The sequence below is a fragment of the Lutra lutra genome, chromosome 4 (genome assembly GCF_902655055.1).
Source record: "Lutra lutra chromosome 4, mLutLut1.2, whole genome shotgun sequence".
NCBI lineage: Eukaryota > Metazoa > Chordata > Mammalia > Carnivora > Mustelidae > Lutra > Lutra lutra.
Window position 1 is genome coordinate 155,458,498 of NC_062281.1, and position 25,018 is coordinate 155,483,515.

The 25,018-nt window shown below is 39.0% G+C and overlaps 1 protein-coding gene across 12 annotated transcripts in view; it reads left to right on the forward strand.

Annotated features, from left to right (window-relative positions):
• The window catches only part of TUT4 (terminal uridylyl transferase 4), a 130,425-nt gene that overhangs the window by 13,191 nt on the left and 92,216 nt on the right, over positions 1–25,018 (forward strand). For all 12 annotated transcript variants that reach the window (XR_007126982.1, XR_007126983.1, XM_047728199.1 and 9 more), the window contains one exon: positions 21,684–22,532. Coding sequence is in view for 10 of the 12 variants with exons in the window: in XM_047728199.1 (XP_047584155.1) it covers positions 21,776–22,532 (757 nt within the window). In the remaining 2 variants the exon portion in view is untranslated. The remainder of the gene's footprint in view (positions 1–21,683; positions 22,533–25,018) is intronic.

The window sequence follows — 25,018 nt, forward strand, 5'->3', positions numbered from 1 at the left end:
CCCTCTTCCTCATTCTTTTTTTCCTCTTCGTTTCTGTTGGGAATTTATATTCTATTTCTCAGGTGTATTAAAACAAACAACAAGATTGAGAACCATTACTCTGTCCTAATTCTGTAAGGGATGTAGTTTAGTTTCCTCACATTTCAAAGCCAGGAAACCAGACCCATATTTTTCTGCATGTTATCTATTTATTCTTCTGTCTTTGTAGTTCCTCTTCCTTTAAGACTGGTGGCCTGCTGCCTATATTTTTTATCTGACTTGGCATTTCAACCTAGGAACCTCTGGGTTATTCTTTTTTTTTTTTTTTTTTTTTTTTGGTTAAAGATTTTATTTATTTATTTGACAGAGAGAGATCAGAAGTAGGCAGAGAGGCAGGCAGAGAGAGAGGGGGAAGCAGACTCCCTGCTGAGCAGAGAGCCCGATGTGGGGCTCCATCCCAGGACTCTGGGATCATGACCCGAGCCGAAAGCAGAGGCTTTAACCCACTGAGCCACCCAGGTGCCCCTGGGTTATTCTTTTATATTCACTGATTCTGGATGTAATTCTTGACATCATATTGGCAGTTGAACATTGAATGTCATCTAATACCTTAACTTTATTTTTCCTTAATTTCTGTATTCCAGGGATGCCTGGGTGGCTTGCTCAGTTGGTTAAGCGGCTGCCTTTGGCTGGGATCAGGATACTAGGGTCCTGGGATTGAGTCCCTCATTAGGCTCCTTGCTCAGTGGGGAGCCTACTTCTCCCTCTACCTGCCCCCTCCCCCAGTGTGTGTGTGTGTGCATGTGCACATGCTCTCTCTTTCTCCCTCTGATGAATGGATAAAATTTTGAAAAAAATTTTCTGTATTCCAGTGGTACTCAGTCTACATTCCTTGACATACCTACTCATATGGTTTAAAAAATGGTTCTGGGGCGCCTGGGTGGCTCAGTGGGTTAAGCCTCTGCCTTCGGCTCAGGTCATGATCTCAGGGTCCTGGGGTCGGGTCCTGCATCCGGCTCTCTGCACAGTGGGGAGCCTGCTTCCCTCTCTCTCTCTGCCTGACTCTCTGCCTACTTGTGATCTCTCTCTGTCGAATAAATAAAGAAAAATCTTTCAAAAATGGTTCTGTTTCTGACCAAATTCTCAAAAATATTTATAGGTGTATCTTTCTCATTTCTTTAGTTTTCTGATCTATTCTTTTTTTTTTTTTTAAAGATTTTATTTATTTATTTCACAGAGGTCACAAGTAGGCAGAGAGAGAGAGAGAGAGAGAAGGAGGAGGAGGAAGCAGGCTCCCTGCAGAGCAGAGAGCCCGATGTGGGGCTCGATCCCAGGACCCTGGGATCATGACCTGAGCTGAAGGCAGAGGCTTTAACCCACTGAGCCACCCAGGTGCCCCTTCTGATCTATTCTTAATCTCTATATGTAACATTTTTTTGGCTTTATTCCCCCTCCCCCCCCATACCATTACTGTTTTTTACCCTTACTCTTTTGAAATAGTCATTCTATCAGTCCCTTACCCATATGAATTAAAATATTTGCTAATTGTATAAGTTAGTAGACTGGTATTTTATATATCTAGTTTGGTCCTTAACATAGCTTGCCAGGATTTTAGATTTCTTTCTTCCTCACATTTGTTATTGTTTTACTCCTATCTTAAGCCCTCTACTGCCCTCTGCTTTTCTCGCTTAGTGCTGCCTTTTCTTTTCTAGAACAGTGTTAAAGTGTTTCTTCATGGTTCTTTGAGATGATAGGTGGTTCTGGCAAAAGAGGCTTCTTTAGTCAAATAAATCTGGGATATGTTGTAAATTATCTCTCTTTCGGAGATTTGCAGTGCTTATTAGCATATTGAAGAGTCTGAAAGTTTCTTCTGGAGAGAAACTCATTTTACTTTATTTATTCATTTATTTTAATTTAAAGATTTTTATTTATTCATTAGAGAGAGAGAGTGAGAGAGAGTGCACACAAGCAGGGGGAGAGGCAGAGGCAGAGGGAGAGGGAGAGAGAGAAGACGACTTTCTGCTGAGCTGGGAGCTGGACGTGGGGCTTGATCCCAGGGCCTAGAGATCATGACCTGAGCTAAGGCAGACACTTAAAACATCTGAGCCACATAGGCGCCCCTCATTTAACTTTAACACAGACGTTCCCCCTTCCCAACTCTACTTAAATTGCTTGTTATAAGACCCTAAATAAGTTAGTGGTTTTTACTACTATTGATAATTACTATTGCTTACATTACTGACTTGTCTCATTTTCCTCTCCGCTCTCTTACTATCCTGAAATTATCTAAAACTGAAATTGTGCCACTCTTCTGCTTATAAATCTAGGCCTTTTTGCTTAAAGTATAAACTTGACTTGGTATGTAAATGTGTGCACCAGTTTACATTCTCAGTTCCTCTCCTGTGTTCACCATTGTGCATGCTATTTTATGATCTTAAAGAGGTTTTCAAGTTTTATAAATACATTTTGTTTACTATATACAAATCTTATTAGGTCTTTCCCTTCTCACTCTCTCTTCTAAGTGGGAAATTTTTAGCCTAACAATTATTTCCACAATAAAGTCTTTTCCAAGGCTCTTCCCACAGGGTTTCCATAACATGTGTCACATAATATACTGTCATTATTTGTTTATATGATGGTCTCCCCTTTTACACATGACCCATTATTTATCATTATATCTTCAGCTTTTAACCTAGCACTTTATATGTGAATGTTGACAAATAATCTTTGTTAAAATGAATTCCAGGTGTATATTTATTTACCTGAACAAATGCAGGCCCAGCTACATAATTTGCAGGATGAAGTACAAAATGAAGATATAAGGACCTTGCTCAAAAAGTAGGGAAAAAGTGCCATTAAAGTTACTAAAATATAAAGCTTTTTCCTTTCTTCTGTGATCTTTTTCTCAACATTATGGTGATCTACACTTACTTTTATTATTTTATGAGCAGGGAGCCCAATGCGGGGCTCCATCCCAGGACCCTGGGATCATGACCCAAGCCGAAGGCCGATGCCCAATGACTGAGCCGCCCAGGCTTTTATTATTTTAATTTATTTTTAATTTACTTTTAAATGTCATTCTAAATATAGAAAAGTTATAAACATTTTACTTTTAAAAAAGATTTATTTGAGACCCATGTGCGCTTAAGAATGACAAAAAGAGCTTGTATGCATGGGAGTGCACGCTGGGAGAGGGAGAGGGACAGTCTCCCTGCTGAGCAGGGAGCCCTATGCAGCCCTTCATCAGAGGATCCTGGTATCATGACCTGAGCCCTGAGCCCAAATCAGACACTTAACTGACTGAGCCACCCAGGCACCCCTAGAACAATTTAAAAATTTTTTTTTCTTTTTTTTAAAGATCTTATTTATTTGACAGAGAGAGATCAGAAGCAGGCAGAGAAGCAGGCAGAGAGAGAGGGGGAAGCAGGCTCCCCGCTGAGCAGAGAGCCTGACGTGGGGCTCGATCCCAGGCCCCTGAGATCATGACCTGAGCCGAAGGCAGAGGCTTAACCCACTGAGCCACCCAGGTGCCCCGAACAATTTAAAATTTTAAGTTCAGTATAAATTTTACTGTTCATCTTTATATTGTTCAATGTCACCTCTAAGTGCATATATAAGAGTGTATTAACTCTTACATGGAATTGCTGGTATTTCATAGCTTGTACTCGTACACTGTATACTTGTATATTTAATTTTATTTTTTACCAGGGAAAAACACTGCACAGTACTTACTGAGCTATTTTTATTTCACTTTTTTTTTTTTTTTTTAAAGATTCTATTTATTTGACAGAGGGCATACAAGCAGGGGGAGTGATAGGGAGAGGGAAAGGAAGAAGCAGGCTTCTTGCTTAGCAGGATGCCTGATGTGGGCTTGGACTAAGCTGAAGGCAGACACTTAACCAACTGAGCCACCAAGGCACCCTTATTTTACTTTTATTATTATTTTTTAAGATTTTATTCATCTATTTGAGAGAGGAAGAGGTATGAGAAAGAGCAGGAGTGGGGAGGAGAGGGAGAAGCAGGGAGCCTGATGCAGGGCTCAATCCCAGGACCCCTGGGATCATGACCTAGCCGAAGGCATCAGATGCTTAACTGTCTGAGCTACCCAGGTGCCCCCCATTTCACTTCTTATACTTGCACATTCTACCAGCACCCTCTACCTTCTTTTTTTAAGTTTTATTTAAGTAATTTCTACACTCAGTGTGGTGGGGCTTGAACTCATGAGCCTGAGATCAAGAATCCCATACTCTTCAATTGAGCCAGCCAGGCACCCAACGTGTTCTGCCTTTGATTTTGGCAGTACTGAAAGGAAAAGGAACTGTGGCTTTCCCTTTCCTTCTGTGTCATCAGTTTTAGCATACAGGATTAGTTAATACAGGGAAGTAACATGAAAAAGAAAAGATATAATAAGGTTTGTTTTGGTTTTTTGGGGTTTTTTTGGTCACGTTTCTTAGAATACCATTGCCTTTCTTCTGTGTTTGAAGCAAGGTATGGTTAAGGTAAAAAATGTGGCTTCTTGGTTTGCTTGGTTATAGACAACACGCTTACCTTATACTCACTTTGAGTCCTGCTGAACTACATATAGTGGCTCCACTGGAATTCTGTGCTCATGGGGCATCAAAGCTATATAAAAACGAGGTGGAAAGGAATGTCAGACATGTATTTTGCATGTATTTCCTCTTCTCCCATCAGACTACAAAACGCAGGGCCACCTGGGTGCCTCAGTCAGTTAGGCATCTGCCTTCAGCTAGAATTGTGATCTCAGGGTCCTGAGATGGAGCCCTGTTGTGAGCTCCCTGCTAGGTGGGGAGTCTGTTTCTCCTCTCCCTCTGTTCCTCCCTGCAACTTGTGCTTGTGTGCGCTCTTTTTCTCAAATAAATAGAATCTTAAAAAGAAAAATATTACAAAACACAAATTCATAGATAAGATTAAAAATTTCAAGTTGATGACAGCAATTTTTTGTTTTTGTTTTTTTTTTTAAATGAAAAAGAGATCATAAGTAGGCTGAGAGGCAGGCAGAGAGGGGGAAGTGGGCTCCCTGCTGAGCATGGAGCCTGATGCGGGGCTCGATCCCAGGACCCTGAGATCATGACCCGAGCCAGAGGCAGAGACCCAACCCACCGAGCCACCCAGGCACCCCTCAAAGATTTTATTTTTATTTGGTTGAGAGAAAGCGAGATAGAGCAGGAGCAGAGGAAGAGGCAGAGGGAGAGAGAGAAGCAGGCTTCTTGCTGAGTAGGGAGCTGGATGTGGGACTTGATTCCAGGACCTTGCGATGATGACCTGAGCCCCGACTGAGCCACCCAGGTGTCTTGCATGAGGATTTCATACTGTCCATATCCATACCAACATTTGTTATTTTCTTCTTTTTTGATAATCCTAGTGTGTATGAGGTGGTGTTTTATTATAGTTTTGATTTACATTTTCCTGGTGACTAATGATGTTGAGCATCTTTTCATGTACTTATTGACCATTTATTAATCTTTGGAGTAATGTCTATTCAGGTCTCTTGCCCATTTGTTAAGTGGGTTTTTCTTTTTGTTGATAAGTTGTAGGAATCTATATATTCTGGATACTAGACCCTTATCAGATATATGATGTACAGTTTTTTTCTCCCATTTTGTTGGTTATTTTTTCACTTTTTGGGTAGTGTCCTTGCTGAGCAGATGTTTTGATTTTTTTGTTGAGATGTAATTAACATATAGCATATTAGTTTCAGGTGTGCAACACAATGATTTGATATTTGTATATATTGTGAAATGATTACCACAATGAGTCTAGTTAACATCCATCACCATATAGGTACAAATTATTTTTTCTTGTGATGAGAACTTTCAAGATTTACTCTCTCAGCAACTTTCAAATGTACAATACAGTATTATTAGCTGTAGTCACAATGCTGTACATTATATCCCCAGAACTCATTTTTTAAAATAATTGTAATCTTGTACCTTTTGACCACTTTGACCTATTTTGCCCACTTCCTTCTTCCCAGCCCCAGCCTCTGGCACTACCAATCTGTTCTATATATCTATGAGTTCATTTTGTTTTAGGGTTTACATATAAGTGAGATCATACAGTATTTTTCTCTATCTGTCTCCCTTAGCATAATATCCTCAGGGTCCGTCCAAGTTGTCATAAATGGTAAGCTTTTCTGCTTTTTTTAAATGGCTGAATAATATTGCATTGTATATACACACCACATTTTTTTAATCCTTTCATGGACACAGGTTGCTTCCATATCTTGGCCGTTGTAAATGACACTACAGTTAACATGGGGGTGCAGATATCTTTTTGAGTTATCTTTTCTTTTTTTTAAAAGATTTTATTTATTTATTTGACAGAGATTACAAGTAGGCAGAGAGGCAGGCAGAGAGAGAGAAAGGGAAGCAGGCTCCCTGCCGAGCAGAGAGCCTGATGGGGGGCTCCATCCCAGGACCCTGGGATCATGACCTGAGCCGCAGTCAGAGGCTTTAACCCACAGAGCCACCCAGGTGCTCCCATATCTTGTTGTTTCCTTTGACTAAATGCCCAGAATGAGAATTGCTGGATTATTTCATAGTTCGTTTTAATTTTTTGAGTACCTTTACACTGTTTTACACTATGGCTGTACCGGTTTAACATTACCACCATTAGTGCACAGGGATTTTTTTTTCTCCACATCCTTGCTGGTACTTGTTATGTTTTTTTGATAATAGCCATTCTGACAGGTGTGAGTTGATAACTCATCGTAGTTTGAATTTACATTTTCCTGATGTTTAGTGTTGTTGAACATCTTTTCATGTCCTGTTGGTGGTTTGTATGTCTTCTTTGGAAAATGTCTGTTCACATCCTCTGCCCATTTTAAAATCTGATTGTTTGTGTTTTGTTAACCTCTTGAGTTCTATGAGTTCTTTATATATTTTGGGTATTAACCCCTTGTCAGATAATGTGATTTGCATTTATTTTCTCCTACTTTGTAGATAGCATTTTTATTTGGCTATGCAGAAACTTTTTAGTTTTTTTAAAGATTTATCTATTTTATTTATTTATTTACTTATTTAAAGATTTTATTTATTTATTTGACAGACAGAGATCACAAGTAGGTAGAGAGGCAGGCAGAGGGAGAGGAGGAAGCAGGCTCCCCACTGAGCAGAATGCCCGACGGGTGGCTCGATCCGAGGACCCTGGCATCATGACCTGAGCCAAAGGCAAAAGCTTAACCCACTGAGCCACCCAGGTGCCCCTATCTATTTATTTTAGAGAGAGTTCACACGTGGGTGGATAGGGGAGGGGGGAGAGAATTTCAAGCAGACTCCCTGCTGAGTTGCTGGGTATAGAGCCCAACCCAGGGTTCAGTCTCACAACTCCTGAGATCATGACCCAAGCTGCACCTAACTGACTGAGCCACCTAGGTGTACAGAAGCTTTTTATTTTATTTTATTTTTTTAAAGATTTTATCTTTTTAAGAGAGGGGTGCCCCTCTTGTCTATTTTTAATATTATACTTAAGAAGCTGTTGCCAGATCTAAGGTTGTGAAGACTTACCAGTTTTTATAGTATGTGTGTGTCTGTGTGTGTGTGTTTGTAAGTTAAAATATAAGGTAGGGTGCCTGGCTGGCTCAGTTGGTAGAGCATATGACTCTTGATCTGGTGGTTGTGACTTTCAGCTCCACACTGGGTGTAGAGATTACTTAAAATAAAAAAAAAACAAAAAACAAAAAAAACAAGGTGTAGTTTTTTTTTTTTTTTAAAGATTTTATTTATTTGTCAGAAAGAGAGAGAGAAAGCACACAAACAGGCAGAGAGGCAGGCAGAGGTGGAGAGAGAGGCAGAGAGAGAGGCAGGCTTCCCGCCGAGCAAGGAGCCCGATGTGGGACTCGATCCCAGGACCCCGGGATCATGACCTGAGCCGAAGGCAGCGGCTTAACCCACTGAGCCACCCAGGCGTCCCCAAGGTGTAGTTTTTAATGTAATTTTAAAATTTACATCTTTGGAACCTTTAAAAAAAAAGATTTATTTATTTATTTATTTATTTAATTTTAGAGTGAGAGTGAGAAAAAGTGAACTTTTTAAAAAGATTTATTTATTTGTCTGTCTGTTTTAGAGTGAGAGTGAGAAAGAGTGCATGAGAGAGAGCATGAGGAGCCAGAGGGAGAGGGACCGAGCCTCATGTGGGCCAAATCCCATGACCCCAGCCAGAACCAAGAGTTGGGCACTTAACTAACTGAGCGACCCAGGTGCCCCATTTGTTGTTTTTATGCTTCTACTGTTTTTTTTTTTCTTTTCTTTTCTTTTTTTTTTTTTCTGTTTGAAAGATTTAATTTATTTGAGAGAGAGTGTGTGGATGAGAGAGAGTAGGAGCAGGGGAAGGGGAGAGGGGAGAGGAGAGAGGGAGAAGCAGACTCCCTTTCTGAGTGGGGAACCTGACTTGGGGCTTGATCCTAGTACACTGGGATCATGATCTGAGCTAAAGGCAGATGCTTAACCGACTGAGCCACCCAGGTGCCCCTATTTCTTTTCTTTTAAAATATTTATTTGAGAGAGAGAGTTTGGGGGAAGGAGGGGTAGAGGAAAGGGAGAGAGAGTCTTAAGTAGACTTCATGCTGAGCACAGAGGCAATGAGGGAGGGGGCTCTATCTCAGGATCATGAGAGCATAACCTCAGTGAAAACCAAGAGTGGGACGTTTAACCGACTGTGCCACTCAGGTGCCCCCATTGTTTATTTCTGAACATGTAAGTGTGTGTGTATATATATATATGTTTTCTTCTTTTTTTTAATATTTTATTTCTAAGTAATTTCTACACTCAATGTGGGGCTCGAACCCAAAACCCTGAGATCAAGAGGCACAGACTTGACTGAGCCAGTCAAGTGGCCATTTTCTTCTTTCTTGTGCAGAATTACTACATATTCCTATATGTATTATTTTCTTTTATTTTACAGTAAGTAGGTTCTCACTGTCACTCCACAGCAGAATAGAGACTTCCTCAATCTGTTTTATGGTTGTGTAGTAATATATTTTATGTTCTATGCTAGTTTTCCCTACCAGTGTGGTATTGATGGTCATTTGAGTTTTTTGCCCAGTCTTTCGATTTACAATTAGTGCCTTTTTAAAAAAGATTTTATTTATTTATTAGAGAGAGAAAGAGAAGAGAGGGAGGGCACAAGCAGGGGCGAGGAGCAAAGGGAGAGGTAGAACTGGATTTCCTGCTGAGCAGGGAGCCTGATGCTGGATCCCAGGACCCTGAGATCATGACCTGAACTAAAGGCAGACACTTAACTGACTGAGCCACCCAGGCACCCTCACTTAGTGCTTTAATAAATTATACAATATACTAATTATAATTATAAGTCTTATAGTTATTATAAGTTATAATAAGTCTGATGTGATCTATTTTGAGTAAATATTTGTAACTGGTGTAAGGTCAGGGTCCAACTTCATTCCTTTGAATGTAGATACCTGGTTTTTTCTAGCACATTTGTTGAAAAAACTGTCCTTTCCCTGTTGAATACTCTTTTTTTTTTTTTTTAAAGATTTTATTTATTTATTTGACAGAGAGATCACAAGTAGATGGAGAGGCAGGCAGAGAGAGAGAGAGAGAGAGAGAGGGAAGCAGGCTCCCTGCTGAGCAGAGAGCCCGATGCGGGACTCGATCCCAGGACCCTGAGATCATGACCTGAGCCGAAGGCAGCGGCTTAACCCACTGAGCCACCCAGGCGCCCTGTTGAATACTCTTACCATCATTGTCAGATCAGTTGACCCCGTAAGTGAGGGTTTATTTCTGGACTTTGTTGTATTCTACTAATCTATGTCTTTTCTATGCCAGTATGGTACTGTTTGATTACTGTAGTGTTGTAGTAAGTTTTGAAATCAGGAAGTGTGAGTCCTCCAAATTTTTTTCTTCCTTTCCTAGAGTGTTTTGGCTCTTCAGAGTTTCTTGAAATTCCATATGAATTTTAGGATGAGTTTTTCTATTTCTGCAAAAATGCCATTGGGATTTTGGTAATGATTGCACTAAATCTGTAGATCACTTTGCGTAGTATTGGCATTTTAACAATATTGTTAATAATATAAAGTTATTGGTGATAAGTAAAGGAAATGAATGGGTAAGTACATAGTGGGCTACACATCATGAATTCTGCCCAGTCTCCAGCTTTTGGCAACTCTGGGGAAAAAAGCCTAATCCATTCTTGGGATTTTTGATCTTAATAACAATAAGCAAGGAGTGGAGTGCTTAATCCTTTTAAGTGAAGGTGGAACATTGTAAGAGATGTGTCTTCCAGTTTTCCACTCCTTGGGGCTCTAAATCACAGGAACTTAAATACTTCCTGATTTCCAGCCTCACAGTGTAGAATGCAAGGAAGAGGTAGACAGGGAAAATAGATCGGAAGGAATCCATGAACTTGAGATACTATACCATTTGTTTAAGTCTAATCTTTTTCAGTATTGTTTTGTAGTTTGGTGTGTGGAATTTTTTTTGCTTCTTTAGTTCAGTGTATTCTTTTTTTTTTTTTTTTTTTTTTAAAGATTTTTTATTTATTTATTTGACAGACAGAAATCACAAGCAGGCAGAGAGGCAGGCAGAGAGAGAGAGGGAGAAGCAGGCTTCCCGCTGAGGAGAGAGCCCGATGCGGGGCTCGATCCCAGAACCCTGGGATCACGACCTGAGCCGAAGGCAGAGGCTTTAACCCACTGAGCCACCCAGGCGCCCCAGTTCAGTGTATTCTTAATTATTCTTTTTGATGCTAAAGCCTCTGCCTTCGGCTCAGGTCATGATCCCAGGGTCCTGGGATTGAGCCCCGCATTGGGCTGTCCGCTCTGCGGAGAGCCTGCTTCCTCTTCTCTCTCTGCCTGCCTCTTTGCCTACTTGTGGTCTCTGTCTGTCAAATAAATAAATAAAATCTTTAAAAAAAAAAAATAAAGTAAATGGAATTATTTTCTTAACTTCATAGACCTGTGTTAATTTCGTAGATCATTGTGTTGATTCTGTATTCTGCAATTTGCTGACTTAGTTTTTTACTACTGTTTTGGTGCATTTGTGTGTGTGTGTGTGTGTGTGTGTGTGCATGCGTACTTTTAAGGGTTTTCTTACATATAAGATCATGTCATCTGCAAAAGATAATTTTATTTCTTCCATTCCCATTTGGTTGCCTTTTTTTTTTCTTTTACTTGCCTAATTGCTGTAGCTGTAACTTCCAATAGATCTATGTCAAATAGAAGTGGAAAAAGCAGACATCCTTGTCTTATTCCTGATTGTAGAGAAACAGTTTCAGTCTTTAATTATTGGGTGGATGTTAGCTGTGTCTTTGTTTTGTATGATGGCTTTTATCATGATGAGGAAGTTCCTTGCTATTACAAGTTTATTGAAATTTTTTTTTTTTCTCCAAGAAAGGCTGCTGGATTTTTTTCAAATGCTTTTTGTTGCATCAGTTAAGCTGAATATGTTTTCCTTTTCCTTCAGTGTGTTAATACGGTGTGTTACATTGATTTTTGTTTGTTGAACCACTCTTGCATTCTAGAGATAAATCTGACTTGGTTGTGCTGTATAACTCTTTTAATATGCCGCTCATGTTACTGAATTTCTTTTCCTTTAGTGCCCGTGGTTCTTGGTCATGCTGCTTTGAAGAATGAAGAGGTAGACCAGACAAAGTGGTGGGCAGCAAAGCAAACATTATTGAGTAATAGTACAAAGCTCCTGAAGAGGAGGGGACCCCGGAGGGTTGCCACCAGTCTCCAAGTCTAGTGGTCTTTATGGGCTTGTTGGCGGGCTCTTTTAATCTGATTAACCCTCCGTGCATCTGTCACCCTGTCAGGTTTTTATCATATAACTATTAGGTGGGTAAGGGTAGAGGCTCCTTTTAGGGTGGTATTTATTTATTTTTAAAAAAAAATTTTTTAAAGATTTTATTTATTTACTTGTCAGAGAGAGAGAGAGAGAGAGCGAGCAAGCACAGGCAGACAGAATGGCAGGCAGAGGCAGAGGGAGAAGCAGGCTCCCTGATGAGCAAGGAGCCCGACGTGGGACTCGACCCCTGGACGCTGGGATCATGACCTGAGCCGAAGGCAGCCGCTTAACCAACTGAGCCACCCAGGCGTCCCTTAGGGTGGTATTTAAAGGTGGTGTCCTGTTAGGGTGGAGTTCCCTTGTTCCTGCCTGCCTTCTTCCAACTATCTTTCATTACTTGGTTTGCTGGTATTTTGTTGATGATTGTTTGAATATATGTTCATATATTAGGGTAATGCTGGCCTCAGAGAATGAGTTAGGAAGTGCCCTCCCCTTTTAATTTTTTGGGAAGAGTTTGAGAAGGATTGGTGTTAATTCTTTACATATTTAATAGGCTTCACCAGTATAGTCTTTTGGTTTCTGGGCTTTTTGTTGTTGTTGGTAGGTTTTTGATTACTGATTTAATCTATTTCTTTGTTGTAAGTGTATTTGGATTTTTTATTTGTTCTTGACTCTGTTTTGATAGCTTGTATGTACAATTTGACCATTCTATCTAGGTTATTCAATTTGTTGGTAAACAGTTGTTTATTGTATTCTTTTATAATCCTTATTTTTTAATTAAAAAATTTAAAAAAATGATTTTATTTATTTGAGAGAAAGAGCATGAGCAGGCAAAGGGACAGAGAGAGAGGGAAGAGCAGAGTCCATGCTGAGCAGGCGGCCTGATGTGGGGGTTGATCCCAGGACCCTGGGATCATGATCTAAGCCTGAGGCGCAGATGCTTAACTGACTTAGCTACCCAGGCACCCTATAATCCTTATTTTTAAAAATTATGTGAAATATCCCTCTTATATCCATTTTTAGAAAATGTGGTAAAATGTACGTTGTTTTCATTTGTCTCAAGGTATTTTCTAATTTCCCTTGTGATTTCTTCTTTGACCCATTGGTTGATTTGAGTGCATTGTTTAAGTTTTCCATATTTGTGAAATTTCCAGTTTTTGTATTGATTTGATATCTAATTTCATTCTGTTGTGGTAAGAAAAGATACTTTGTATGATTTCAGTCTTTTTAAGTTTGTTGAGACTTGTCTTATGGCCTTGCAGAATGGTCTGTTCTGGAGAATGTTCCACGTGCAGTAGAGAAGAATGTGTTCTGTTGATGCTGGGTAGAGGCTTCTGAGTATGTTAGGTCTAATCGGCTTAAGATTGTTGAAATCTTCTATTTTTTTACCGATTTTTTGTTTGGTTTCTCTATTATTGAAAGTAGGATATTGAAGTTCCCTATTATTATTTTTTTTAAGATTTTATTTATTTGAGAGAGGGGGAGAAGCAGAGGCAGAGGGAGAAATAGGCTCCCCACTGACTGAGCAGAGAGCCCAATGTGGGGCTTGATTCCAGGACCCTGAAATCATGACCTGAGCTGAAGGCAGATGCTTAACTAAATAAGACACCCAGGCATCCCTGGATTGAACTTCTTATCCGTATATAATGTTCTCTTTGTTTCTTGTAATCTCTTTTGTCTTAAAATGTATTTTGTCTAATAATTATATGACCACCCTGTTCTCTTTATAGTACTATTTGCATGGAATACCTTTTTCCACCCTTGTACCTTTTTTTTTTTTTTTTCCTCTTTTGCCAGGGACGGAGAAGGGCAAAGGGAGGGGAAGAGAATCTTAAGCAGGCTCCATGTCCAGTATGGAGCCTATGCCAGGCTCGAACTCATGACCCTGAGATTATGACCTGGGCCAAAATCAAAAGTCAAGGATTCAACTGCCTGAGCTGCCTGGGGACCCTTGATTTGCATGTTTCTGATGGGAAATCATCTGTCAAATCTTACTGTTAAATTGTACACGAGAAGTTGCTTCTGTCTTGCTGATTTCAAATTGTGGTTTTCAAAGTTGAACAATAAGTTGATAAAAATCTTGGTGTGGATTTCTTTAAGTTTATTTTGCTTGGAGTTCATTGAACTTTTTGGATGTGTATAATTGTATCTTTCATCTGATTAGGTAAGTTTTCAGCTATTATTTTTTCAAATATTTTTCTGTCTCCATTTTTCTCTTTTACTCTTTCCTATGTGTATGTTAGTGTGCTTGATAGAGAAGAAAACAAATAAGAAACTCAGGAAACTACAAGAAGCAGAAAAAAATTTAAGCAAAACTATTAGTGTTCAGATATAAGAGATGATAGTCATGAGACAAGAACAAGAGTGCTGTAGGAAGTAATAATCAGAGAGTTAAAGTGTTTTTAGAAATGAAAATATGGTACACCTCCTGTGCTTCTCTCCTCCAAATGTAGAAGAGTTGGAAGATAAAGGTGAGGAAATCACTCAGGAAAGAAAATAAAGGTGGAAAATGGATAAAAGAGGTAAGATAACTGGAGAATCAATGTAGGAGGCATAAGGTCCAATGACTAGGAACTAAAGAAAAAGAGAAAATGAAAGGGAGGAAACGATAGAAGACATAATACAAGAAAAAATTTTCAGGAGTCGGGGGACTTGAGGTAGAGATTAAAAGAGCCAACTGAATACCAAGAAAAATGAAGAAATATCTGCTCCAGGGCTTATCACTTAGAAATTACAGAACACTGAGGGAAGCCTGGTGGTTCAGTTGCTTAAGTGTATGACTCTCAGTTTCAGCTCAGCTCATGATCTTAGGGTCGTGAGATCAAGCCCTGCATCTGGCTCTGAGGTCAGTGGGGAGTGTGCTTGAGATTCTCCCCTCTCTCTGCTCTCCCCCGCTCACATGCATGGTCTCTCTCTCTCTCTCTGTCAAATAAATAAATGAATCTTTAAAAAAGAAAAAGAAATTACAGAACACTAAAATAAAACAAAACAAAATGCCGAGACAAAGAGAATATCCTAAAAATTCCCATAAGGAAGAAAGCAATTCAGTAAAAAAGATGGAAAATAAGTACGGGATGATTTTCTCAGTACTAACACTACAAACTAGAAATCGTTGAAACAGTACTTGTTGCATTTTGAGTGTATGATTTCTAACCTAGAAGTTTAAACCTAATTAAACAAAATAAGAAGAAAAGACATTTAAAACATACAAAGTCTTATAAATTTTACTTCCTATTGGGACATAAGGGACCCAATAATTAACACTGTTTCCCTTCCTGAATCCTGAACAAACTGGGAAAGACAAAACAAGCATATGGAGATCAGATTATTGTTTTTGTTTTAAAGATTTTATATTTATTTGAGAGAGAGCATAAGCTGGAGAAGAGAGGGAGAGGGAGAAACAGACTCCCTGCTGATCAGAGAGCCTGATGCTGTGCTTGATCCCGGAACTCTGGGATCATGACCCTAGCCAAAGGTAGATGCTTAAACCACTGAGCCACCCAGGCACCCCCAGATTATTTAATTATGGATAAAATTCACTTTAGGGAGTGGATTTTTTATTTTCAAGTTGTTTGCTAATACTCAGTGCCAGAATTAGACTTACTCAGACACAGGCACAACTTTAGGCTCCATGTGGGGCTTACACCTGTAAATGTTAGAGTATGAATGAGAAAGTGGACTTCTATTCTCTGTGAACAGCTAGTGAAGAGGAATGAGAGAGAGATACTATGTTTTACCTAATCATTTTCACAAACTCATGGATGAAAGATGTTAGGATGAAAGATGTTACTTCATGTCCTCCGGAAAAGAATGGACGAGGGAAGTGGAAAGAAGTCCAGAGTGTTATGATAATGTATGCCTGTCTATGTAGAATGAAATGCAGAAATTGGGCATAATTTGTTTTCACTGCCTTTCATATTTCCTTTCTTATCTACTGGAGGGTGTGCTCCACCAAAAAAAGAGGGAGTATACTGTGGAAGAAGAATATAGAAGTCAGTTTGAGGATGGATGAGAATTGGTAGGATGATAGTGAAAGGAAGTTGCAGGCTGACAGCTGTGGTAAAAGACTAGTAGTAACCAGCAAGTGCTAGACAAGGGATGTTCAAGGAGAAAACGGCAGTAAAAATAAACATATAGGGGCGCCTGGGTGGCTCAGTGGGTTAAAGCCTCTGCCTTCGGCTCAGGTCATGGTCCCAGGGTCCTGGGATCGAGCCCCACATCGGGCTCTCTGCTCTGTGGGGAGCCTGCTTTCTCCTCTCTCTCTGCCTGCCTCTCTGCCTACTAGTGGTCTCTCTCTGTCAAATAAATAAATAAAATCTTAAAAAAAAAATATAGCTTCCGTGATGTGTGTTTGATCATATTGACAGGAGATTTATGGTTCTGTCAATGAATTATTGATAGGTATGTAAAAAAAATCTTAAGAAAAATGAGGCAATGGTTAATTCCAGATAAAACTGTAAAGTATACCAAAGAGAAATATGATTATAAATATGTATATTAAGTCAAAATGGCTGGGCTACCATGACAAAGAAATCCATTAATACAGTGCCTTAAAAAAATAGTTTTATTTTTTTCTCATATAACAAATGCTAGATGAGTGATCACCTGATCCAGATGAGTAGTTCTGTGTTGTCACTCAGGGGCCCAAGTTCCACTGATGATGTTGTCCAGCCAAAAGTATGGCCAAGGGTTAGCAGCATTGGCTTTACTTGGGCTTATTAGATATGCAGAATGTCAGTCCTCCAAATTGGAATCAGAATCTGCATTTTGGAACTAGCTGATTCTAGTTCTTACAGAAATTCAAAACTCTGTGGTCTGGATTAGAACATAATTGTTGGCTATATGACTGAAGATGGATGATTGAGAATTTTACCCAGTAATAGGAGGAGAGCATGGAGGAGGTAACAACTTGATCTTAAGGACACACCTAACTGTAAGGAAGGTTGGAAAATACAGTCTAGCTATGTGCGTGGGAAAAGGAGAAAATAAATTTTGAGGGGCATTTAGAAAGTTTTATAGTATAATATTTGGCTCAGCCATGAATAATACTGTTATATCTTATTAAAATCATCTTCAGGGGATGTGGGTGGGATAGGAACATATGTGTGTGTATAATTCTGTTTGTCTCTAGGGGGAATGTTTGAGACAGCTAAATTCTTTCATAGTAGGAAGTCTGTAGATACTATCTAAAGTGAAAACAAATTAAGATCAGTATCAGTTTAAGCATGTAATTTAGAAGTACGGAGATAAACTTCAGAAGAAACTTTTAAAAGAGTTGAAAGCAGTTGCTTCTGAGGAGGAAGGTGGGTAGTTGGTGGACAAATACTGTTTTGTCTTATAGTATTGTTGACTTTTTGAACTCTGTATATGTATTTGTTTTATGAAAAGTAAATTGGAAAAAAAAGTTCCTATTATACAAAGAGGAAATAAACACATAAAAGGTATTAAGTACTGGGTGCCTGGGTGGCTAAGTTGGTTAAGCATCTGACTCCTAATTTCAGCCCAGGTCATCATCTCAGGGTCATGAGATCAAGCCCCATATGGGGCTCCTTACTCATTACTGGGTCTGCTTGTGCTTCTCCATCTCCGCATTCTCTCTCTCAAATAAATAAACAAATAATTAAAACCTTATAAAAAAAAGTATTAAGTATTGAATGCTATGAGAAGAGTAAGACTAAAGTTCATAGAAAGAGGGATATTTCTCTGAGCCCAGCTTAGGGGGTAGGAGCCTCCAGGATAGATTAGGGAAGGCTACCTGGAAGAGAGATATTTTTCTATTTACATTGTGAATAATATAAACCATGATGAATTAAATGTTTTGGATTTGTTTTTAAAGTGAACAATTAATTAATTAAATTGCAATTAACATGATTTAAATGTTCATTAATCCATTTAATAGGTTCATTGAGTGCCTACTTTAAACTGGGCACTGTGGTAGGTAAACAATGGTAAAATCAGAAATGATTTCTCTCTTAAGGTAGATACTTAGCCACGCAGGTGCCCCTAATTTATTTTTTTTTAAGATTTTAAGATTTTTTTTTTTTATGATTTAATTTATTTATTTGACAGAGAGAGATCACAAGTAGGCAGAGAGGCAGGCAGAGAGAGGGGGGAAGCAGGCTCCCTGCAGGTCCATCCCGGGACCCTGAGACCATGACCCGAGCCGAACAAAGGCAGAGGCTTAACCCGCTGAGCCACCCAAGCGCCCTCCTAATTTTTTTTTTAGCAGGACAAACTTTTGATGGCTTTCTGTAATCATGCCTTAGAATAGTTTCTCTGTCTGTCTTGTGGAAGGGTTACTTAAGAAGTAATTATTGCTATGATTAGTTTTTCTGTTATTATGCAGCAGTTATTTCTTTTTCTTTTCTTTTTTTTTTTTTTTTTTTTTTTGCAGCAGTTATTTCTGATAAACTTTCTTACCTAGTGTATCCATACAACTCTTTTAAGTCTCAGGCTCCAGAATTTGTAGCCCAGTCTGTCAACTGAGTGATGGATAATTAAAGAAGAGTGTCAGAAACTTCTTGTGAAACAATTCCAGAGGCCCCTGGGTGACTCAATCTGTTAAGCATCTGTCTTTTGCCTTTGGCTCAGGTCATGGTCCCAGGGTCCTGGGATGGAACCTTGAGTGGGACTCCCTGCTCAGTGGGGAACATACTTCTCCCTCTCCTTCTCCCTCTGACTCCACCCCACCCCCCACTTGTGCTTGCTTGCTTTCTCTCTCAAATAAAATCTGGAGGCGGGGGGAAGAAAATTCCAGTTGCTGCTAAAGCCTTCAGATTTTATCAGGAAAAGAAAGATGTGAAGCCATCTGTCTGGAGTGGATATTCTTTTAATTGCTAGTGATTTTGAATGTCTACTAAGTACCTAGCATTGTGGTAGTAAGGCAGGCAGAAGAGGAAGTGCTGCATATTTGCACGAGGAACAAAAAACAGGGAACAGAGTGTTATACCTGACAAAGTTTGTAGCAATTACGCAAACTTATGATAGTTCTGTGATTTCTTGTGATCACAAGTGTTCTGCTGCCAGTGCTTTGCTTAACTGCAACTTAAATGCACACAAAGACCCCCAGTTAGCCTGAAATCAGACTCTATCTGCACGTAGTAGCTAATGTAGAGCATTGCATAATATTATGCAGAATTCCTAGAAATCCCCGCCTGTTCCCTAGAATCCCACATGAGTATTTCATGCCCAAATTATAACCACCCATAAAAATCAGAGCCTCACATCTATCTAGTGCTACTTAGATCCTCTGAGTGTGCCCTCACTCCTCCTTCCTTGGAGTGTAAACTTGGACTTTGCAGTAAAGCTTCCTCTGTTATACTTCATTCTGACTTGTCCTTGAATTCTTTCTCACTGCAAAGTCAAGAACCTGCCTCTGGTTTTTGGGTGAGGTCCAGGGCCTGAGAACTCCCTAAGTCTGTAGTAGTCAGTAGGCATTGTAAGGATTCAAGGAAGGAAGACATGATTCAAGGAAGGAAGATAAGTCTGTAGTAGTCAGTAGGCATTGTAAGGATTCAAGGAAGGAAGACGTGAACTAGAAGTAGGAAGTGGACTGATGTCTTAATGATATAAAAGTGAAATGGAATATATGCTAAATACTGTTGTTTTGGGGATGCCTGGGTGGCACTCAGTTAAGCGATTGCCTTTGTTGGCTCTGGTCGTGTTCCTGGGTCCTAGAATCAAGTCCTGCGTTGGCCTACTTGCTCACTGGGGAGCCTGCTTCTCCCTCTGCCTGTTCTACCTGCTCTGCCTGCCAATCCCCCTGCTTGGGCGCGTTCTCTCTCTCTCTCTCTAGAACAAATAAATAAATAAAATCTTGAAAAAAAAAAACTTGTTTTCAGTATTCAAACAACTCTTTAAAGAAATTTGTTAAAAATTCTTTTGTGTTTTCTTGATAATAATTGCTTATATAAGGTTAGAATCTCATTTAGTCCTCATTTGCTGCATTCTAAAAATGTAACCAGGAACTAGAACATAGGTCCAGCATTTTTATTTGGCTCCACAAGTTTTGCTATGAGTACACTGGGAAGCAGTGAACATTACTCAAAACCTTACCTCCTTAGAACTTTATTTCTGGAAATTACAATTTTTTTGGGAAAAATTTGTACTGTTCTTAGAAATAGCAATTTTGGGGGCGCCTGGGTGGCTCAGTTGGTTAAGCCTCTGCCTTCAGCTCAGGTCATGATCCCAGGGTTCTGGGATCAAGCCCCGCATCGGGCTCTCTGCTCAGCGGGGAGCCTGCTTCCCCTCCTCTCTCTCTCTGCCTGCTTCTCTGCCTACTTGTGATCTCTGTCTGCCAAATAAATAAATAAAATCTTTAAAAAAAAAATAGCAATTTTGCTATATAAAATTACCACACTTTTTTTTTTTTTTAAAGTGGCCTCCATGCCCAATGTGGGGCTTGAACTTATGACCCTGAGCTCAAGAGTCACATGCTCTCTACAGACTGAGCCAGCTAGGTGTTCCACCACACTTTTTTTTTTGGTGGAATTTAAAATATATATATTTTTATTTTTTTTATCAGAGAGTATAAGCAGGGGGAGTGGCAGGGGAGGGAGAAGCAGATTCCTCCTGGGCAGAGAGCCTGAGGTGGAGCTTAATCCAGGACCCTGTGATCATGATCTGAACCAAAGGCATTTGCTTAACCAGCTGAGCCACCCAGGTATCCCATAGGATCCATTTTTATTTTTTTATTTTTTATTATTATTTTTTTTAAAGATTTTATTTATTTATTTGACAGAGAGAGATCACAAGTAGACGGAGAGGCAGGCAGAGAGAGAGAGAGAGGGAAGCAGGCTTCTTGCTGAGCAGAGAGCCCAATGTGGGACTCGATCCCAGGACCCTGAGATTATGACCTGAGCCGAAGGCAGCGGCTTAACCCACTGAGCCACCCAGGCGCCCCCCATTTTTATTTTTAAAATTAGGAATTTGTAGCAGTTTCTACAAGAGTTTAGATATAGGCATATATTTGGCAACTGTTTTGACAGTTATGTGAAACACCTTAGAATATTGAAAGCAGTGTATAAATCAAATGAATTAAAATATCCAAAACCAGGAGCAAAAACATTCTAAGTGGTAAGCTTTTTAGTGCTAAGCTCTAAGTGGTAGAGCTTTTTACTAGAAAATAACATTAGTGGTAAAAAATATAAATGGTGAAAATATAGGATGGTTTTGGCTTAATTTTGTTTCTGTTTTGGCTTAAATTTTAACTATAGTTAAAAATTATAAAATAATTTAGAAATAAGAGCCTAATCAGTTTTTTTTATAAAGTCTTCCCCCGCCCCCAAGATTTTATTTATTTATATCACAGAGAGAGAGAGAGAGAGACAGCAAGAGAGGGAATACAAGCAGGGGGAGTGGGAGAGGGAGAAGCAGGCTTCCTGCTAAGTAGGGAGTCCAGTGTGGGGCTCGATCTCAGGACCCTGGGATCGTGACCTGAGCTGAAGGCAGACGCTTAACAACTGAGCCACCCAGGTGACCCTATTTTTTTTTTTTTTTAATAAAAGAATATCAGTCTGACTGAATAATCCCTATACCCCATGTGAGACCCTGAGATCAAGAGTTGCATGCTGAGCCAACTAGGTGCCCCTAGATTGGAATGTGTTTTCTTGTTCCATTTTCTTTTATATTAATCGTGGTACATCAATTTTAAGTTTTATTTCCCTCTTAGTTGAAATTCTTACTAAGTAATGTAGAACAAATCTGAAATTCTCTGTTTTGATGTCATATTGACATAATTACATTAAAACCTACTTTATGACCATTTGGCTGTTATTTACTAATAATTGGGTTTTAACTCCTTATATGGTTAATGGAGTTTTTAAAGTTTTTACAATTTCTCTAGTTTTGAGAACAAATTTGGAAGTTTTTGAAAGTCTTACCAATTTTTAAAAAATGCCTTTTGCATTTTAAATAACACATTTTTTTTTAACCCTATAGTTTGTTTGCCTAATCTGGACTTGAAGCAATCCAGCTATTGGAAATCTGCCATTTTACAGTATCACAATTGGAAGGAAGCAGGTTTTCAAATAATGGAAGACTTTAAGACCTCTAAAAATGAAAATCATGAACCAAAGAAGAATGCTTGGGCTCTTTCTGAAGAAAGCAAAGCAGTTAAAGTTATATCTAATCAAACTTTGAAAGCTAGAAATGATAAATCCATAAAAGAAATTGGAACCAGCTCTCCAAATAAGAACAGTAGTAAAAAAAATAAGCAAAATGATATTTGTATAGAAAAAACAGAAGTTAAATCATGTAAAGTAAATGCTGCCAACATAGCAAGCCCTAAAGATTTGGGATTAGTCCTTCGAGATCAAAGTCATTGCAAAACAAGAAAATCACCTAATTCACCGGTGAAAGTAGAAAAGGTACCTGTTTCACAAGCAAAAGCAGAAAAATCACCAAAGTCCCCTAATTCACCAGTGAAAACAGAAAAGACACCCAGCTCACAGGTGACAGCAACAGAAAAGGCACTTAGTTCACAGAGGAAAATGGAAAAAGTACCCAGTTCTCAGATGAAATTGGAAAAGGTCCCTGGTTCACCAGCAGAACCAGAAAAGGCGCCCAGTTTACTATTGAAGGAAAATACGCGACGTACAGAATTACAGCAGATTGGAAAAAAAATTCCAAGCTCTCTTACTTCTCTGGATAAGGTGAATATTGATGTGGACGGAGGAAAATCTGCTTTGGAAAACTCACCAGGATCTCAGAAGCAACAAGCATGTACAGATAATACTGGTGATTCTGATGATAGTGCTTCAGGAATTGAAGACATATCGGATGATTTGAGTAAGTACAAATTAGAGTATTCACAGGTCACATTTTTGGAGAGATTTTCCTGTATTAATGTTCTTTAGATTATCCTTACTTTATTTTCAAAAAAGCACATTAATAATAGGGCTTTTTAAGCTAAAAAAGAACCTTTACATTTATTACAATAAGTAAAAAGCCTGTGTAAATAGAAATTAGTGGCTCCTGTAATCGGTATGTACATGTGTATGTACACACATACACACTTTTTAAGTGGTCCTGGTAATATGTGGCTCATTCATTCAACGAACCTGTATGTATTGAGTTACTTTTATATCCCAAGTATATGTTTGTAGTGGAAAAACAAAAAAATACAGCACCAAATCTCAAGGATGCTTCTAGTTAGATGGGGATGATACACATAAATAAAATGGTAATAGTTCAGTGCAAAAAACTTGAGAGAGTGCATAATTTAATTGAGGGATTTAGTCTTTGGTTTGAGAACATGCAGGACATAAATGTGAGAATGAGAGTATGACTGAGATTAAATATGACTGGAACAGAATTGGGGGTGAAAGTAGCAAATGATCCAGCTGAAAAGACATACAGTAGTTGGAGAATGAAGGACCTTTTAGGACATGATAGACAGTTTGGACTTTATGATGAGTGTTTTGAGAAGCCAATGAAGATTTTAAGCAAGGTTGTTCTATGATCACATATATTTATACATGTTTTTAATTGGACTGTAGTGCAGTAAATTCTTTGACAGGAAGCAGAGATTGGTTAGGACACTTGCAATTTACTTAAGACTTCTTGGTGTAAAATTCATTTTCTTTTAGTATTTTGATCTTAGCTTTAATTGCTTATAAATGTTGCCTATCTTTTGAGTACTTTAATCTTGGTTATGTTTAACTTTATGGATTTTTTGGGCAATCTTTTTTCTCATGTTTCTGTGGCTGGGTGAATAAAAGCTTTCCTTGATATATGAATAACAAAAAAAAGCTATTTCTAAGTCATTATTTGTTACACTTTGAGAAACTCTGGTAAAGGGTTTAAAAATAGTTTATTTCTGATGATAATAATTGATAGTATATTAACAGACCACTTTTTTAGCTTTAATAGACATATCTTTATGTGTATAAGAAAAAATACCAACTTCGTAATTTTAAAAATGCGATTTAGGAGAAGGCCAAAAAAAAGTCAGTTTAAAGATAGTATCAAAAAAATAACACTGATAGTGTTTACGTGAGACAAATCTGGAATAGATAGTATGTGAATGATTGAAGTTGGGACATAGTGGTGCATAAGATCAATTACAAGGGTTTGATTGCTTGAGTTAGTGAAAAATCTGATTCAAGGATTATTATTATTTTTCCAAAGATTTTAATTATTTATTTATTTGAGAGAGAAAGAGTGCACAGGAGGAGAGGGAGAAGTAGACTCCCCTCTGAGCAGGGAGCCCCACATGGGGCTTAAGCCCAGGACCCCCCAGATTATGATCTGAGCTTGAAGGCAAGATGCTTAATTGACTGAGCCATGCAGGTACCTCCAAGCATTATTTTTTTTAAAAAGGGAAAGTAGGGGCTCCTGGGTGGCTCAGTGGGTTAAAGCCTCTGCTTTCAGCTCAGGTCATGATCCCAGGGTCCTGGGATAGAGCCCCGCATTGGGCTCTCTGCTCAGCAGGGAGCCTGCTTCCTCCTCTCTCTCTCTGCCTACTTGTGATCTCTGTCTGTCATATAAATAAATAAAATCTTAAAAAAAAAAAGGGAAAGTAAATGAAGTGACAGTGATATGATTGAGAATGTGAGCTGTAGGGTAAAATTGTACAGGTTTTGAATCCCATCTTCCCCACTTAATAAATTTGTAATCTTGGATAAGCTGTTTATACTTTATTTTTTTAATGTATATAATATTTATGAATATATATACTGATATACATAATAGATATAGATAATGGTTGGATAGGGATAATGCAGCTAGATGCACATCATATAAACTACTTATACTGTATTTATTTATTTATTTTTAAAGATTTTATTTATTTGACAGAGATAATAGGCAGAGAGGCAGGCAGAGAGAGAGGCGGAAGCAGGCTCCCTGCTGAGCAGAAAGCCCAATGCGGGGCTCAATCCCAGGACCCTGGGATCATGACCTGAGCCACCCAGGTGCCTATAACTACTTGTACTTTAAAACATGTTTCAGTTTCTTCATTTTTTTTTTTCTAAAGATTTTATTTACTTATTTGACAGTGACACAGTGAGAGAGGGAACACAAGCAGGGGGAGTGGGAGAGGGAGAGGCAGGCTTCCTTCCCAGCAGGGAGCCTGAGGCGGGGGAGGTGGGGGAGTGGGGGGGCATGACCAGAGCCACTGAAGGCAGACACTTAATGACTGAGCCACCCAGGTGCCCCACCTCATTTTTTTTTTTTTTTTAAGATTTACTTACTATAAAAAAAGAGCACACACAAGAGCAGGAGAAGGAGAGGGAGAGAAAAATCTCAAGCGGACTCCATGCTGAACGTAGAGC